Genomic DNA, 18,985 nt, shown 5'->3' on the forward strand with positions numbered 1-18,985 from the left:
ATTCACGATGGAGGCTGACTTTGACATTCTGATGCGTTGTGCAAGGGAGGTTATGCTGTCCACTTGTTGCTGCATGAGGAAGACTTGGCAAATGTTGGAATCGATCACCATGCCCAGATATTGAATTCTGGAGGTTGGATTCAGGTGACTTTTCTCCTGGTTGATGGAAAAGCCGTGCCGTTCAAGGGTGCAAATGGTGAGATTGAGGTCCCGATGCATTTGTGGGATGGATGACGACAGTAGGAGTATATCGTCCAGGTAGCAGAAGAGTCGTACAGGTCAGGATCGGAGATCCGCTGCGACTGTGGCCAGGAGCTTTGTGAATGTCCTTGGGGCCGATGAGAGGCCGAAGGAAAGAACCTTGTACTGGTAATGATGGTCTGCAAACTGGAACCTCAAGAATGGTGATGCGCTGAGTGAATGGGGACGTGCAGATATGCCTCCTTCAAGTCAATCAATGTCATGTGATCGCCCTGCCTGATGCAACTCAAGATGGTCTGGAGCGATTGCTTCTTGAAGCGCCTGTACGCTAGGTAGATGTTGAGCTTCTTGAGATCCAGTATTGCTCTCTCTCTCACACACACGATGCTTTGGGGACCAGGAAGAGGATCGAGTAAAACCCGCTGCCTTCCTGACCAGGGGGTACCTGCTCGATGGCCACTATCTCCAGCAGATGTCTGATCTCCGCCTGCATCAGCTGGCGTTTGAGGGGCGATTTGGGAATGGGACAGCGGATGAAGGTCCACGGGGGCATAGAAAGGAACTCTAGGGTCAGACCATACTGAACCGTATTCTGAACCCAAGCGTCCGTCGTTGTCTCCTCCCATTGGTCGGCATACAACTGTAGATGACCCCCGATGGGAGGGGACCAGTGACAATCACTTAGTCCGCCAAAAGAAGCGGTTGGAATACCTTCCTCGGAAAGTCCTGTGGTTCCCCTGCTGCCTATTCTTGTCCCTGAATGAGGACCTCTCGTGGGAGCGGTCCTGCAACTGGGTGCAAGGCCTAGTGTATCCCCCAGAGGTAGAAGGGGCATCTGCATTATGCTTGAATAACTCCAAGAAGGCAGGAATGTCGGGGGTCAGGTTCTCATCCTCTGACAAATCTGGGGCATCCTGACCGCCCTTCTCCACGTCAGATGCTTCGCTGACAGCCAAGGAGGCAGGAGGGGAGACCCTCTTGCTGTGGGGGCTCAACAACCCTCACTTTGGCTTTGGTTCAGCTTGGGAGAGGCAAGGAAAGGCCCAACTGCTGGATGCCATCAGCAATCCCCTGAGAGATAGCCCTTGCAACCACCTCCTTCATGGCTGGGATCAGTTTAGGAGTGGTTAGGAGTGGTTCTGGGGCAAATCCCTGGCTACTGGCCCAGGAGGGGGAATTTCCTCTTCCAACAGGGAACAAGCCTCCTCCATGTATTCCTCCTCTAGAGATGAGGCTAAGGACCTGGGAGATGCTCTAGAGGGGTTAGGGGAGAACCCAAAATTGCCCTCCTCCCCTATGGATGGAGATTCTTCTGGTGGAAGAGTCAAGATGGGGGAATTAGCAGGAATCTCAGCAATAGCAATAGCAATAGCAGTTAGACTTATATACCGCTTCATAGGGCTTTCAGCCCTCTCTAAGCGGTTTACAGAGTCAGCATATTGCCCCCAACAACAATCCGGGTCCTCATTTCACCCACCTCGGAAGGATGGAAGGCTGAGTCAACCCTGAGCCGATGAGATTTGAACAGCCGAACTGCAGAACTGCAGTCAGCTGAAGTAGCCTGCAGTGCTGCATTTAACCACTGCGCCACCTCGGCTCTCAGGTGGATGGAGATCCTTTTCAAGCCCCTGGTTGCTTTGAGCCTTCTGAAATTGTTTTTCTAGGGCTCTCTGACACCTCTCAGGCAGCCTCTTTTCTGCCTTGGACACCTTCCTTGCTTTGGGCTGTTTGCCTTTAGTGGGGCATGCTGCACTAACACCCTTGGCTGCAGGATTGGGCTTCCTATGCTTACTGATGGTAGGGCCTGCCTGCTCTTTAACCTTCTCCACACTTTTGCTGGTCATGGTGGAACTTCCAGCCCCCAAACCTCGTTATCCAGAGAAGGTTGCTTGGAGAAATGGAGTCCCAAGTTGTGATGAATTCCTGAAGCAACGGCTCCAGCAGGTGAGGCAGCAACAAAATGGCACCAAGAGGAAGCTCTTAGGGCACTCGCAGATCCGCGCTGCTAATATCAGGATAGGGAATGGTCAGGAAAGCCAAAGTCCCTGTAGCTGCCAATCAAGGTCTTCAGGGGAGGGGGAGGCCTGCCTGGAGACCCAGAGCAAGGCCACTTGACCAACATCCCTCCCAGCGACGATCTGCTAAGTGACCATGCTGCAGCACAGGAAAGGAGAAAAACAGCTTGGATTTCAAGCCTGTGCTTTTTTTTCTCTTCCAAAATGGCCACCACAAGTTTGGAGTGTGCCGTCGGTGATCCGGAGTGCTCAGTAGAGCCTCTGGAGTTAAGAGGGGCCTTCTGACGGCTCACAGGGGCACCTGATTTCCTTACCTGGCCCCTAAGCGGCCACTGATGAGCCTCCTGGTGCTGCCAGAACCACATGGAAGCATAGGAGGCTGGAAACGCTCCAGCAGCCTGGTCAGCGTGTGAGGAAGGCTATTTAGATGAATAAACTTCTTGCAATGGGAAAAAACAAAAAACTTAGATCTATCTAAGGCTACAACTGTGGAAGAACTTTAAAAAAGGCTACACTAAACTAATTGGGAGAAATCCAGCTTGCTATCCAAGGACTGGAAATCTCAATACATCCTTTTAGGGCGACTAAGTTTTTCAAACTGACCTCCAAGGAGAGCTAGAGGAATAGCTACACAAAAGATTTAAACTCAGTCCTTGGGCAGCAAGCTGAAGTTAACCCATGCTTGGACACTCCAAACAGCGCCTAGGAGAAGAAAGCTTCACTTGGAGATTCAGTGCTTCTACATTATAATAGGGTTTCTTCTAAAGAGGCAAAAGCTCCTATACACCCTCCACATAGCATCGACCATATGCTTAACTTCAATGTCAACAACAAGCAACTCATCATTGTGCAATTATTACCATGGTCTAAACTACAGAATTGTTTTTATTAAGCATTTTTATGTTCAGTAACAATGTGATACTCTTTATTGTCTACATATGCTGGATTCCCTAGAGACCTTTGCATCAATGTACAAAAAGTTTTCAATGTAACAACTATTGGACTAGTAAACCAGACTTCATATGATAGTTGACAATTTGGCTTAGTCTGCATATAGGATGCAAGTCACTAGAATAAAGAAATGCTGTTGACTGTGAATTCTGTACTAATGACACTCATGTCCCAATGATACGGTATGCCTTCTTCACACAGGAAAAAAATAACACTGCCAGACCAGAAAGCAGACTAATGAAGAATAGGACTGAATCAAGCTAGATGGGCTCATTGTTGAACCACCAAGTCCAGTAGATTACAATTCTGGAGGACCCTGAAGGCCTACTTATTAGGATATGCATCACCATTTAGGCAACATAATTTCTTCTTAAAGAGATGCAAGGAACAGATATAAATTGTAGTCTAACTCTTGATACAATCATATTTCACACTGAGCATCATCTCATCATGCTCTCTCAATAGTTTCACTCAAAAGCATAAAGCACACAACTCTGCCCAAAAATCCAAACATGCAACCCTCCAAAAAGACAAGCATTAAGCCTCAAACACCTCCAGATGTGTTCTGTCTTCAGCTGTTTCCACTAGGCAAATAAAGCTGGGGCTGGTCTAAATTCCAATAGGAGACCATTCCAGAATGCCAGAGCTGCTACATAAAAGCAGTGACTCTGGGCACATCTCTCCACTAACCACTAATTGCTTTTCCTCACAAGATCAAATAAACTGGGTCAATTCAGTGAAAGTGATTCTGAAGGTAGCAAAATGCCAAGCCACAAAGATTGTATAGGTTAATATTTGCACATTAAATTGCACCTAGAACCTAATGTAGGGCTCATTAGAAAGTTAATGAGCTCTGATGAGCATTGATGAATGCTGGGTAATACATGAGCTGCTGCATTTTGGGTCAAATAAAATCTCAAGATGGTCTTTAAAAGTAGCCCCATTTATGTGGCAGTAGTGTAATGAAACTATAACAAAGCCATGAATAGCAAGGACGTCATGCCCTAGGATAGGGTTACATGACCATACATTTAATGGAATCTTCAGACATTCATGACAGATACAAAAACCTAAGAGGGACTCACAAAAATTCATCTGTCATAAAGGACAATAAAATAAAGCAGGAATGGATGGGAGAGAACAGGACACTCTACCATCATCTGATTCATCTACAGTGATCATGCCATTCTGAATTTTTTAAAAAGCACAGAAGTCCACTCTGGAAGGGTACAATTTTAAAAGTCAGAAATGTGCTTCATATCAGTTAAAAAGACTGAAAACTGTGATAACTAATTAATTAACCTGCACTAGTATAACATTGGCACAATCAATTAACTAGAGGAAGATACCTCCGTCAAGTATGCCATGAGAATTTAACCAACTAGAGGAGCAGCTACATAAAGTTTCCCTGCCAGATAGAACATTCAGTTCCTACCAACTTGAAAAGTGAAGAGCAGCATACCTTGGCTCCATTTGTTCCCTCCAGCAATTCTGGCCACATCCAACAGCTAAAGAAACAAGAGCTACGAATTACTATTCAAGCAAGTGCTCCAGCAAGAAACATCAGGCCAGCCTGATCTGAATGCCAGCATGTAAATGCCAACATACTACTCATCGCTTCTCTCTAGTCTTGAGAAACTGATCTCTCTCCTCTCATTTACTTTTGAAGACTTTTTAAGGATATACATATCTGTATTGCTTTTATAATTTGGGAAAACAATTATCTAGTATTAAAACATTAGTAAGTAGGTAAGTAAATAAGTAAATAAACCCATACAGTATTATTGACTATAGAAGAAGTCAGATCTAGATTGGTTAAACATTTCTGACAACTGAGATTTTTCTCTGAACTTCCTTTCAATCAAATACAGATAGTCCTCGACTTATGAACACACTTCAGCACAAAACTTCTGTTGCTAAGTGAGATATGTGTTAAATGAGTTTTGCCCCAATTGTTAAATGAATCACTGCAATTGTTAAGTTAGCAACACAGCTGTTACGTGAGTCTGGCTTCCCCGTTGATTTTGCTTGGTAGATGGTCACAAAATAGGATCACATGACACTGGGACACTGCAACTATCATAAAGATGAGTCAGTGGCCAAAAGCATTTGAATTTTGATCACATGACCATGGAGATGCTGCAATGGTCATGTGAAAAACAATCATAAATCACTTTTTTCAGTGCTGTTGTGACTTTCAATGGTCACTAAATGAACTGTTATAGGTCAAGGACTACTGTAATAACCTTATTTTAAAGAAGGTAAAATACTTTAACTACCCACAGGCTACATTTAGAAAACTCAAACTAGCCTAACAGTTTAGAAAACAAAGGCAATTTCCTTCATGACACTGAAGAGGAAGCTTATCTCAATGGAAACAGTCTGTACAGAAATCACTACAGATAGCCTTGAACTTACAACTATTCGAAGTTAGGATGGAACCACCCAGGAACCAACTTAAAGCCACTGCAGTCATGTGATCATGAATGTTTGGCCACACTTATAAAAACTACCCAATCACCCTAGCATTTCAATTTCTTCCACCCATCTATTTTCTGCAATCTGCACTCCACCACCTTACCATTTTCTTGCTCTCACTGATATCAAGATGTGCCTAGCAGCCCAGAGATGTAGCATACCAAAAAGCCCTTTTGAAAAAAGTTCTTTTTGTTGGATGCAAAGAAAGAACAACCAGAATGATAGATCAATAGATAGATCAATAGGTCAAGAGACAGACAAATCAGTTACAAATGTGCAACCAGACTTACAACCACAATTGAGCCCAATATTTCCATTGCTAAGCAAGACAGTTAAGTGAGTTTTGCCCCACTTTATGATCATTTTGTCAGCTGTTAACTGAATCATGAAATCATCAAATTAATATGGATTCTCCCACTGACTTTTCTTGTCAGAAGTCAGTTGCGAGGGTTGCAAATGGTGAAGACATGCCCAGGGAAAGCACAACTGTCACAAATACATGCCAAGTGTCAAAGAACCAAATTTTGATCATACAATCACGGGGATGCTGCAGCTGTCGTAAATGCGAAAAGCAGTCATAAGTTACTTTTTTCCGTGCCACTAAAACTTCGAATGGTCACTAAAGAAATGGTTGTAAGTCAAGGACTATCTGTAGTTTCTTTATTGCTATTCGCCCATAGGCAGGAATTTAGCTAAACTAAGGCATGCTCATGAGCTCCTCTCCCCTCTCGACAGGTGTGGTTGTTGGTCATTTTAATATGTTTATTTGTACTTGTATGTTTCCCCTTCCCGTTTAAGTTGTTCGCCGCCCTGAGTCCCTTTAAGGGAATAGGGCGGCATATAAATAAAATAAAACTTAAACTTAAACTCATCTATTAGATAAACCTTGTGAAAGTTTAGAGATGATCCCTTCTGGGTCTTTTTCTGTATACCAAGAACTCAAGGCTAATTTAACTTAGTTTCTTGTGAAAGAGCCCTCCCTCTTGCAATTCTGTGCCAAACTCCACCACACTTTTGCCAGACTGACAGTGGACTTTTAAAATTAAAATGTTTAAAACACTAACCATTTAAAAATGAAAACATTAAAACTTAACAAAAACTGAATAAAAAAGGGAACTGGATAAAAATGTGGTTAATTTATAGCTAGGACAGATCGTAAGAATTTATCATTTATGGATTAACTTGGCTTCCATAAATAAGAGACAAAATCAAATGGGTTTAATTTAATCCAGTCTGTTTATAAGCATCAACACAGATGAGTTTATAGATGGTGTTAATCAGATTTTATTATGCCATGAGACCTCTTATCCGGGATTCTATGTATTTTGAAACCACATCCGGTGATAGGTTGTAGAGATAGATGAAACTATTGCATTACCATTTGTCAAAGCATATCGGTGTTCCAGAACATTAAAATAGTGGTCCTAAGGTACATCAGTATTGTATGTGGGATTTCATAGCATCCATGGGCATATTCCAAGTTATAATTAATTGAGTGAGAGAGTGTGTGTGTGTGTGTTTGTGTGTATGTTTGTATGAATGAAATGAAATGAGTGACAAGGCGCACAATCTAGTTCTACCCATACATGTGATATGGGTGATATGTAGGTAACAGAGCTTAAGCTCAGATAATCCTTTGGTGGAAGTTGTGGGTTTACATCATTCATTCTTTCTTCAGGGCTATGACAGACATATTTACTTCCAGGGATTTATGGAATCAACTAAATTCTAGAATGATCTGAAAGACATTTCTATATTTAGAAATGATCTGTTCAGCATTGAAACGGTAAGGAGAGGGAGACCTTAATACAATTACTGAACTCTAATTATTTATCATATGGAGGGGTACTGCACAAAATGAAAAGTCGATTATGACATTAACAGCAAATGACCAGGAATTCATCAAAACATACGTAAAAGCATTTATTCTGCTTCCTTCACTACTTCCTCAGGTAACTTACACAGCAGAACTCTATCACTTAATGTTGAAATTAACATCTGAAACAATAATGCGTATGTGACATATTTTCTAAGTGTTTTGAAGATAAAATTGTCCTGCTGTATTTCAGGAAAACTAAGGTAAAATATCTAACACACAATCTATCCCAATTCTGAGAGAGGTTTCAGGTACACTCCAAAAGCATAGGAAAGAAGTTTGATTTAAATCATATGCATTTTAGATTTTTTGGTATCATACCTGATCATAATCAATTGAGTCAGAGCATATGTGCATGACATGCTGCCTCAGTTGATCTTCTTCTAAAAAGGAATATGAGTACTAGGCATAGTTATGAAATATTTATGGCCATAGGATAGATTTCTCTCTGCAAAGTCACAGGCTAGTTATTTATGAATGGCTGGCATCACACTCCAGGCAAAGTTCCTTCATTCTTGGAGACTGCAAATACTACAGTAATAATGGTCCAGTACCAGAAATTATGTAACAAGAAATATTTTCTCAAGTATCCCTTTGGTGTGTGTGTTTTGAGAGAAAATTATCTTGGTTGCTGGACTGGATGACCCTTACCAGAAAAGAAGGACTGACATCTCTGCCTGATCTTGTAATGGTGTTTGATGCTATTGAACTTATATACAATTTTACACTTTCTCTACTTTTCCTCACAGTTGATAGCATTGAGTTACCACAAACACCATTTTGTCTCCAGTGCTGTTTCTATATGCTTGATATTGCACACGCTTAATACATGCTTGATATTGAACACTGAAGAAGAGGGTCATGATGTTATCAATAGCATCTGTGAAAACTGAAAACTGAATTATAATGCCTGTATAAATCTTACTTCAGTGTCTTGTTCAAGACCAGTACCTTAGATTTAATCCTGTCAAAAGCAGCAGGTATACAGCTTGGGAGAATTCAGTAAATCATCACTATTACTGGTTGGCTAATTGGTACAATGATAAAGGGGACCCAGCTTAATCAAATGCATTAGAGGTAGATCGCACTTAACAACTGCCCTGTTTAGCAATTGTTCAAAGTTACAGCAGTGTAAAAAAAGTAGAGTAACTTTATGACCAGTCCTTGAGTTTATGACCATCACAGCATCCCTGCGGCCACATGATTAGACTAGCATTCAGGCAATTGCAAATTCAGGAAATTTCAGGGATTTACATCTGTGTTCGCATTCCCGTGATCACATGATCACCACCAAGAGCTTCACAATCAGCTTTTGAAAAGTAAAATCAATGAAGAAGCTGACAGCAAAAGTGCAAGTCACAGACATGAGATGTTTTGCTTAACTACAGCATTGCTTAGTGATGAAGTTTTTAGACCCAACTGTGGTCGTTAAGTGAGAACTACCTGTAATTATCTTACCTTCTGATTATTATAATGCATCCCTTGGGAGCAACTTTTATCTGAGGTCTTGAAATTGAAAAAAATGCATTATTCAATAGCAAAATGATCACGTAGTATCAGTTTTGGTATTAGCACCCAAACACTGTTATGATCACTAGAGGATATGCAGGTGCATCTTACTAATTTTTATTTGCAGCAGTCAAAAAGGCATTTTCTGCTGTAACATCCTTTCTATGGAATGCCTTCCCTCAGAAAAAAAATAAACAGTCACAATCTAAGTAGAGGGCTTGTGTAATTTGCTGTCACAGGGGCAGGGGGGTGGGAGGTGGGGGGTAGAGATTTTGTTATATTGTACTATATTAATGTATTTGATCATTTTTGTTAGTTTTTAGTGTTTTAAATATGGCCTTATATTCTGTAAGCCGCCTTGAGTCACCATGGGCAAATAGGCGACAATATAAATTCAATAAATAAGTAAATAATAAATATACTGAAAATTAATCTCATTGTGCTATTTGATAGCCATATATCATTTACTTATATCTACATAAGTATTTGTGTGTGTGTGTGTATGTGTATATATATGTGTGTGTATATATGTGTATAAGTGTATATATGTGTGTATATGTATGTATGTATATATGTGTATGTATGTATATATGTGTGTGTGTGTGTGTATGTATGTATGTATGTATGTGTGTGTATATGTATGTGTATATATATATATATATATATATATATATATATATATATATATATATATATATCCAACTGTATATGTATATTTCAATGTACTTTTATGCTGATAAAAGTACATTGAAATATGTGCATAAGGTAAAAACCAAGTTACACTGTGAAATAAAATTATATACATTATAATTATATATATATTCTATAATTTGCTCTGGCTTTGGGATTCTTTGTCTATGAAGAATTGCAATTTCTGGTCTTGGATGGGGTGACACTGGTGCATGATCTGAGGTTTCTCCTGGTGCTTACAACTCCTATTTGAGGAACAGGTGGTTGTCATGGCCAGGAGAGCCACTGCACAACAGCAAGGTGTACGTCAGTTAAATCCTTTCCTGGACCAACGATCCCTGATCACAATAGTCAAAATGAGAGGCTAGTCACCTCCCATCTTGATTATTGCAAGATGCTCTACATCAGTGGTTCTCAACCTTCCTAATGCCGCGACCCTTTAATACAGTTCATGTTATGGTGACCCCCAACCATAAAATTATTTTCGTTGCTACTCTATAACAGTAATTTTGCTACTGTTATGAATCGTAATGTAAATATCTGATATGCAGGATGTATTTTTGTTGTTATAAATTGAACATAATTAAAGCATAGTGATCAATCACAAAAACAATATATAATTATATATTGTGAAATATTTATTTCTAATTACAAATAAATGAAATTTTGTCTGGGAAGTTTAAGAGCAGGCTCCCAGCTCTAAGTGGAAAGAGTGCTTTTTTTAAAAAAAGAAAAAAAGGAAAGAAGAAACAAAACAGCCACCAATTCTTTCTTTCTTTCTCTTTCTCTCTTTCTGTCTCTCTGTGTGGCTCTTTGTCTCTCCCCTTGCTTCCTCCCTCTGTCTCTCTCTGTATCTCTCTCCTCCCTTCCTCCCTCTCTGTCTCTCTCTGTAATTCTCTCTCTGTATCTCTGTCTCTCCCCTCCCTTCCTCTCTGTCTCTCTCTGTGTGTGTCTCTCTCTCCTTCCTCCCCCATCTGTCTCTCTGTGCCTCTGTCTGTCTGTCTCTCTCTCTCTCTCTCTCTCACTCACACACAGACACACACACAGACAGACATGGATTTCCCACCCCCTATTGGTCCCATTGTTGCTGGAGCTGCCTTTGCTTACTCCAGCATGGCGGTGGGATTCTTGCCATCGGTTTAGTGGCCCGCCTTCTTTGCTCAGGTGGGCGGAGGAAGAAAGGAGGCTTGTGATAAAGCACCCCTGCCACCAAGGGCAAAGGGAAGCACCTTCGCCCTCGACTATTGCATGCCTCCTTTCTCCACCCGCCCAAACTAGCAAAGAAGGCGGGCCACTAAACTGATGGCAAGTTCCCACCGCCATGCTGGAGTCAGCAAAAGCAGCTCCAGTAACAATGGGACCAATAGGGGGTGGGAAGCCCGCCCCCTCCTGTCTTTCGGCATAGGCTCTCTGGAGGGGGAGGGAGGTTCTTTCCAAAGACTGGCTTCTTTCCTTCCCTCCTGCAGCTGGAAAACAGACATTTTTACAGCAGCACAGAAACAGTCCCGGGCAGTCAGTTCCGGCTCTCCCTTCCCCAAGCATGTCCCGTTGCTGCTTGAGCCACTTTGCTGAATCTGGTGCAACGGCAGGACTCTTGCCATCACTGAGAGCTTTGCTGGCAGCCGCTTCTTGCCTTCGGAGAGTTTTGGAAAGCCTTGGAGAACAGTTTCTGCAGAAGCCTGGGCAACTGAGAAGAATTTCCCACCATTAGAAGTCTCCAAGGCTGTAACTGTATGGGCTGCGCGCGCGCAGCTATGTTTTCCATGGCGTAGAGCCTCATCGATGCTCTGAGCGGCCAGCGATGACTCCAGAGCCCATCCGCGGGGAATTTCAAGGAACGCGAGGAGGAGTCTAAAGTTTAGAGTTCCTATGGTCTTAGCGACCCCTGTGAAAAGGTTGTTCAACCCCCAAAGGGGTCGCAACCCACAGGTTGAGAACCGCTGCTCTACATGGAGCTGCTGTTGAAAAGTTTCCAAAAGCTTCAGTAGGTTCAAAATATGGCAGCTCACATGGTTTTATGCAACCTACATTTGCACATTATCTTTCCTAGAGGAGCAATATTGCTTGTAGGTCAAATTCAAGATGCTAGTTGTCACCATCAAGGCTTGGGACCAGGTTGTTTGAAGAACCATCTTCTTCCAGTCATATCTACCCAACACACCAGAGTGGAGAGGTAGGGAATGCTATGGGTTCCGCCTCCTAAGGAGGTCTAACTTGTTGGGACCAGAAGAAGAGCCTTATCAATGGTACTCCTTCCCTGTGGAACATCAGGATCTGCAAAAAATAGAATTGGCCCACACTCTGACACTCAAAGGCCCTAAAACATACCATAGTTCTGCCAATAGGTCTGGGGACCCCAGAATGATATGTAACCCATCAAGTGGTTTGTCTGATAGTTGCCACTAGGGATAATGTGGGCTTATTGTATGGATATTGAGGTATTATCCTTCTAAGCAGCCCTGAATGAATTGAGAGACCATATAAAATTTCTTAATTTATACCAGGGGTGTCAAACTCAAGGCCCACAGCCAGTTGCATCACATGCTAACCATCACCACCCCCGTTTTAGCGATGGAAGAAAAGTCGTGATATGTCATGCAACGACAACATGACGCCACAAGTTGACACCCTGATTTATACTAGCCATTCATTTTAAATTCCCTAGGGGCGGCACAGAAAAAATAATTTAAAATAGAAAAAACAAAATAACTTTTTTATAATCTGGAAAATATTTTTAGATTAGTACAGGTAATCCTTAACATATAACCACAACTGAGCCCAAAATTTGTTGCTAAGAAAGGCAGTTCTTTAACTGATTGTTGCCCCATTTTACATCTGCCATCATTGTTAAACAAACCTCTGCAGTTGTTAAGTGAATCATGTAGCCATTAAGCAAATATGGATTCCCCATTGACTTTGCTTGTCAAAAGCTGGCTGGGAATGTTGCAAATGGTAATCACATGACCCGGAACAGGATAACTGTCATGTCAGTTACAAAATTTTGATCACATGACCACAAGGATGCTGCAAATGGTTATATGAAAACCAGTCTTAAATCACTTTTTTCAATGCTGTTGTGAATTCAAACAGTCTCTAAATAAATGGCTGCAAATTGAGTACTACCTGTACTGCAAACATCACAAAGTTGATATCAGGCAAGCTTCTATTTAAGACAGGATCTGGATAAAAAAGAAACTGAAGGAGGAAGAAAGGAATCATTCCTTGAAATCAAGAGTACAAAATTCCAAAGTGTACAGTTAAGGTTTTCTAATGGTGCACTACATTATTAATCAACATATTTTTCCTTGCAACAATGAAAAAAAAATGGCGGAAAGTGGCCCTTAGTTGCCCAGGAGTAAAGAACTTTTGATCCTAATAAACATATTGCACTCTGCAGCCAAACATTATTTGTATTTCAACCAAGAACTATTTCCTTGAAATACAGCATACGGATAGTTTCATTTAAGATAAAGCATAGTAATAATGTCGAGGAGATTCAACCTATAACTTGCTTGATTTTGGTCTGTAAAGCAGGCATCATTAAGCAGATCAACATGTGACCACATCTGATTTTATGGCACTTTTTGTGGCAGTCATTCATGGCCGTAAATAAGAGCCAGCTGCCAAGCATTCAAAATATGATCATCTGACTGTGGGTGGCCATTGGCCATTGTAAGTTTGAATTGCCCAGGGGGAGTCCATTGTAGCTTAAATGGTGGCTAAGTGAATGATTTTAAGTTGAGGACTACCTATACAAATTTTTTGAGGTTAATAATGTAGCTAAGGAGTCTTGCATAGAGTTACTTTACTGTGATGTCCCTGTTAATTTTTAAGTTGTGACAAGCACAAAATGATTTTTTTTTAAAGGGCAGAGAAATCTAATGTAAGACATTACTATATAATCAGTGCTTATTTTTGAGACAACTCAAAATTATTTTCAGTTTTTGGAATGCTAGATATTACAAGCCTTTATCTCTGCAAACTGAAAAGAAACCAATGTCATAGGTGAAAATGGGGGGAAATACAGCTTAATACATTTATATTTTTAAATCTCTGGATTTTGAGACCTCATCTGAATATTGTTAAGTACTGACTAGAATTATCAATCCCAATCTTCTTAAGTAAGAGTACCAGTTAAACCCACTTTGTTAATTAGGGATTTGTTAACAAGCCAAATGTTTGCTCGAGATGAAACATCACGGGTTTCATCAAACAGCTGAAATTTGAAAGTTCTAAATTTACAAAAACTGCATACTATTCTCATACCCCACTGATAACCTCAACTGTAGAATTCTACAAAAATTGTGGCAGATCAAAGCTCCACATTTTAACCACTACTTAGTAGCCTTTATTTCAAAACAAATCCTGCTTTTATTTTAATCACTGAAAATCCAATTCCTATACCAACTTCAAGTTTTTAATTCACACTGTTAAATAAGAAAATTTAGAAACTATGTGAAAAGGAGTAGAAAGCTTATTTAAGATAAAGCAACTAGCTATAATCCATGGTAGTATAAATTTCTTATAATTAATATAAATGGCATATATAAACCACCACTCTGGTTCACAATTTCACATGGTTTTTCATATGGAAAATAACTTCTTTTAAAAGTAGCATAAGGCTTAACATAATTATTTTAACTTTTATTATCTACAGAGCATGTTTAACTCCATGTTCTATATTTCAAGACATTACTTTCCATCACATAGAAGATTAAAATCATTTGATAATGGCATGTATGTGTGTATGCACACAAACACACAGAGGGAGAGAACTTTTCAATTAAATCATATATATTTTCTTTTACTGTCTTTTACATGTTATATATTCCCTGATGTTATTTCTGCATTCTATTGTTCTGAATAAATTAAAATCAGTATGGCTTTTACATATTTTTCCAAATAAAAATATTAATAGCATTAAACCCTATTAAATCTCAATGTAATATGTGTAAACTGTTAAATAGGGCATTTTCAAGGTGCAAATAAACATGAGAGATGAAATCTTGGCAAAGACCTTAAGTGAATGGAATTTCAAGTCCCTAAGTAAAAACATCTCAAAATTACCTAAGCCTTCATCCTAAAATTAAACAAGATTAGGATTCTTTATTATAAAAGGTATCATGCATAATAAGTATGTTATTTGACAGTCATCAGCAACTGAAACTAGAAAAATGCCAATCCACAAAAATGCTATGTTAATGTGTATATTATTTTTTTCTCCCAAATAATTTGCTTTAAATGGAGGTATTGGCTTGAGTTCACTAGAATACAGTGATAGAGACAAATGAATTTTTTTCTGTTTAATTTTCCTTTGGAGAACTGTCATAAATTCAGAAGGATTTTTTTTTATTGGGATAACATACATGGATTATAAACGTAAACACAATTGAAATGTATATTGAAATTATAAGGTTTACCTTCAAAATGTTTTAGTAAGCATCAACTTTACTTTGAATAGAACTGCATATCATAAATTAGCAACTATGTTTTAGCTAACAATAATATTTAAAGAAGATATATGTTAACAAAACAATGATTAAATTATCAAAAACCATCTTTCAAAAAAAATTGCAGTGCAAGAACATATTATCAATATTCCAATATTCAGCAGGTAAATAGATTTTAAGCTTTTAAAAGTAAGTGTATACTTTTGTTTGGGAGTTTTTTGCAAGCAAGTGTAAGGTTTTCAAATTTGGAATGAATGGAAAGACAAATGAACTTCTATTAAGAGATATATCATTCTGTGAGATATTATGTGCAATAGGACAAATAATAATAATAGATAATTATATATTTTGTTTCATACTATGCCTTACATTGGTACATCCAAGATACATAAAAGACTTTTGCACAGAGTTGTTATCTGTAAGACAACAGGATTTAATGCAGAAGTTGTTCAAGACAGCTATACAGTAGAGTTCAAAAATCACTAGAACCACAAGGACATTTTTTCTCAAAGCTATCTAGTCAGAGTAACTGTGATAAATCTGAACAGTTGTAAAAACACATTTAAAGTTTCAACATTGAGATTTCACTCGTTTGTCACTGAATGACTGAATTTATAATTTTTTTTACACTGCAGCATTATCCCTTATTGCAATACTGTAAGATACGCTCTTTTTCCAACTGTAGAGTATGCAAAGCAGTACGGTGAGAGGCTCTACATTTCTGCCTATTAATTTGTTTTAAATTAATCCAAATTAAAACAAAACAGAATATCTGGCTTTTCCAGTAAATGACATCCCTTGCATAAGGAAAGTTACAAAAGTCAACTAACACATTGAGCTACACTAGTAATATGACATCATGAATAAACCCTTCCCTAATCAACTTTTAATAAGCAAGGTATGCTTATTGTCCTTACTGTATTTGCGAAATGCCTTTTCTATTTTAAGAGTAACTATGTACAAATATTTTCTCACCAACAGAAAAAGTAGCCCCTTTTCTAAGCCTTTTCTTTTTCTAAAATTAAAACCCACAATCTTTTTAGCCACAAGATAAATCCTCGGTGTGGAGATACTTGTTTGAATACTGAAAGTACATCTGCATTTTTCTCTTGAAAACACCAGGCTTCTCATACTGCCCCCCCCACCTCGAAAAGTACACCAAAGTGCGTGCATCATGTGTGCAGTCTGGAGGACAACTTAGAAGCCCAACTCTAGGTAATGAAGGGGGGGGGGAGTATTTATCTATAACTGCAAGACGGGGAAAGTAAGATTTTTTTTTAACCCGACAGGAGTTGCTTCCTACACAATAAATCGCTTGTGATCCTAGAGCTGCACAAAACAGAGAGCAACTAAGCGCCATGTCTAGCCCTGCTTGGGGCTCATGTGCTGCTGCTGCGGACACCCTTCAAGCCTCCTTGTGTGGGTGCTGCCGCCACTACAACGAGGCTCCTTCCTCCATCAGCGGGATCCTCCTGCCTTGGAGTCCCTGGAGAGGCTTGAAACGCCTTGGGCTCCACTCTCACGCCCCCCACACCCACCCGACGAACATGCCGGGAAGGCGGGAGCGGCGACCGGCGGGCAAAGAGAAAGGTCCTGGCCGGAACGAGTGTCTCAACGCTCCCCCCCCCACCTCTCACCCGCCGGCAATCCCTCCCTCCGCCTCACACTCACACGCGGGGCAGCTGCAACGGTGGCGCCCCCCGGCGCTGGAACACTCCGTCCACGAAGACGCCGTTCTTGCCCAGGCAACGCAGGTAGAAATCGCCACTGCCAGACGAAGGGCTGGCGGCAACAGGCGGCGACTGAGTCCCGGTCCCGTCGCCGGCGAGGGTCGAGGCGGGGCCGCTACCGCTGTTGGCAGGGGCCTGAGCGGGCGGGGCAGTGAAAATCTCCAGGTGCCGCCGGGAGATGAAACTGGAGTGGCCCATGCTTACGTCCACCGAGCCCTGCGAGGAGTTGCGGCCGATGGTTACTGAGCGCTTTTTCATGAGGTATTCGAACTCGCGGCCCTCTAACCGGGCCACGGCCGCCGATGCCGTCCCCGCCGCCATCTTGGCCGAGGCAGCGCGCGGGACCGAAGGGCCCCCCCTCTGTTCCCCCCCCGCGCGCGTGCGCGCCCTCCCCCCCTCCCCGATTCCCCACACCGCCCGCCGGGTCGGCCCCAGACACCGACAGACACAGCGGCAGAGCGCTACCGTGCAACCCACACTCACGCTATTCCCCCTTCCACTAGACAGGCTGCCGGCTTAGCCAATGAGCGTGCTGCACGCTCTTTGGAGCTTTTCGATGTCCGCCACTCACAAGCGTCACCGGGATCCACGCAAGGCAACGAGGGTAGTGTGTGCCGCACTGGAGACAGGCAGGCAACGAGATGGAATGAAACTATGGATTGGATTTATGATCATATGGAGTGGGACGGTGGTAGAAGCGGTTAGTACTGTAATACCGTAGCGAAAACTTATTGCGGCAAGAACTAGCCTTAAAAATGCTGGAAAACTCTATAAATGAATTATAAGGAATTAAAAAACTTCTTAATGTAATGCTCCCAATTCATTCCTCTATAGATACACGCATGCATTCTCTCATGACAGAGGAAGTAGATTCTCAGTTGCTTAAGCAAAAAGAATCAACACTCATTTTTTTAAAGATATATAATACTGAATTTGTTCTATCATATTAGGGTACGGTAACAGTAGCAATAATTTTCATACTGTATACCACACTAAGGAAAAGGCTGCTTATGCAAGTATTCCCTTTTAATGTTTAGCATTAATGTAAAAGAGGATGCTATTTACTGCAAAAGGAAGTTTTGAGTCTTTCTCAACTGACACTGACTGCTTTAAATACACTCGCTGCCACTGTCGCTGGTACTGAAGTCCTTAAACCGATCCATAACGTTTTCTGCATCTTTAGGCTAAAAAAAAGTAACTGCATGTACTGACATATTTTGTCATGTTCATATTTTTTGTATGAAATTTTCTATTACATATTTTGTGCAGTATTTTAACCATTAGCCCTTAACAAGCACTTTTAAATTTTTAATTCCCTCTGAACAGTACATACCGTTTATGCACATTATACCTATTAAAGCATATGTTCATCTTTATGTGTCTTAGCCTAGTATATATTGTTCTAGTTCTAAGAATAAGTTAATAGTCCTAAAAGTGTGCCCTGTTTCACCAAATTAAAGGTTCTATTTGGCAAATCAACAACTTTCCCTTGATAGGGATTCCTCAGAACTAGCAGATATAACCAAGATTATAAAACTCAGCTTTTATTATAGCTCTCACAGTCCCAGATTCCCTTGACATTTACAGGATGATTTGAAAAAGATAACCACATAAGATCTTGGAAATCCTTTTCTTAGACACCATAACTTAAACAGAACAATGACATGTTTCACTTTTTCAGTCAAGTTTAGCACACAAGTTTTTTGAAGATCAGAGGTTAGTACAATACACCAAATCTGTTATTTACTTCATAACATTTGTATTTATTTACCTTTACCATTTTTAAAGGGGCACACATTATGGTTTACAGAAAGGTTAAATAAAAAGTTATTTTAAAAAGAATGCCTGAAAATACACTGAAAATATTATAATTGATTTCAAGAGAGTATCTTGAAGCAAAAGCAGGAACCAAAGCACAGCAGATCCTATCCTTGGTTTGTCTCCGGTGAAGGACGGATCGACAGAAAGACCCTTAATAGTAAAGAGCAGGTTGATGTGTGTGATGGAGAAAGGAGAAAAAGGTGAGGAGAAGATAGTCTGATCCTTTGATTTGATCAACTACATTTATTTCATTTATGTTTATAG

At 40.5% G+C, this 18,985-nt stretch overlaps 1 protein-coding gene across 1 annotated transcript in view; it reads right to left on the reverse strand.

Annotated features, from left to right (window-relative positions):
• FOXK2 (forkhead box K2) overlaps positions 1-17,281 on the reverse strand; it is a 41,030-nt gene extending 23,749 nt beyond the window's left edge. The window contains exon 1 of the mRNA XM_032209175.1: positions 16,842-17,281. Within this exon, the coding sequence (XP_032065066.1) occupies positions 16,842-17,221 (380 nt within the window). The 5' untranslated portion in view covers positions 17,222-17,281. The remainder of the gene's footprint in view (positions 1-16,841) is intronic.
• Positions 17,282-18,985: the final 1,704 nt, after the last annotated feature.

This window comes from Thamnophis elegans, chromosome 2 (genome assembly GCF_009769535.1).
Source record: "Thamnophis elegans isolate rThaEle1 chromosome 2, rThaEle1.pri, whole genome shotgun sequence".
In the NCBI taxonomy this organism is placed as follows: Eukaryota; Metazoa; Chordata; class Lepidosauria; order Squamata; family Colubridae; genus Thamnophis; species Thamnophis elegans.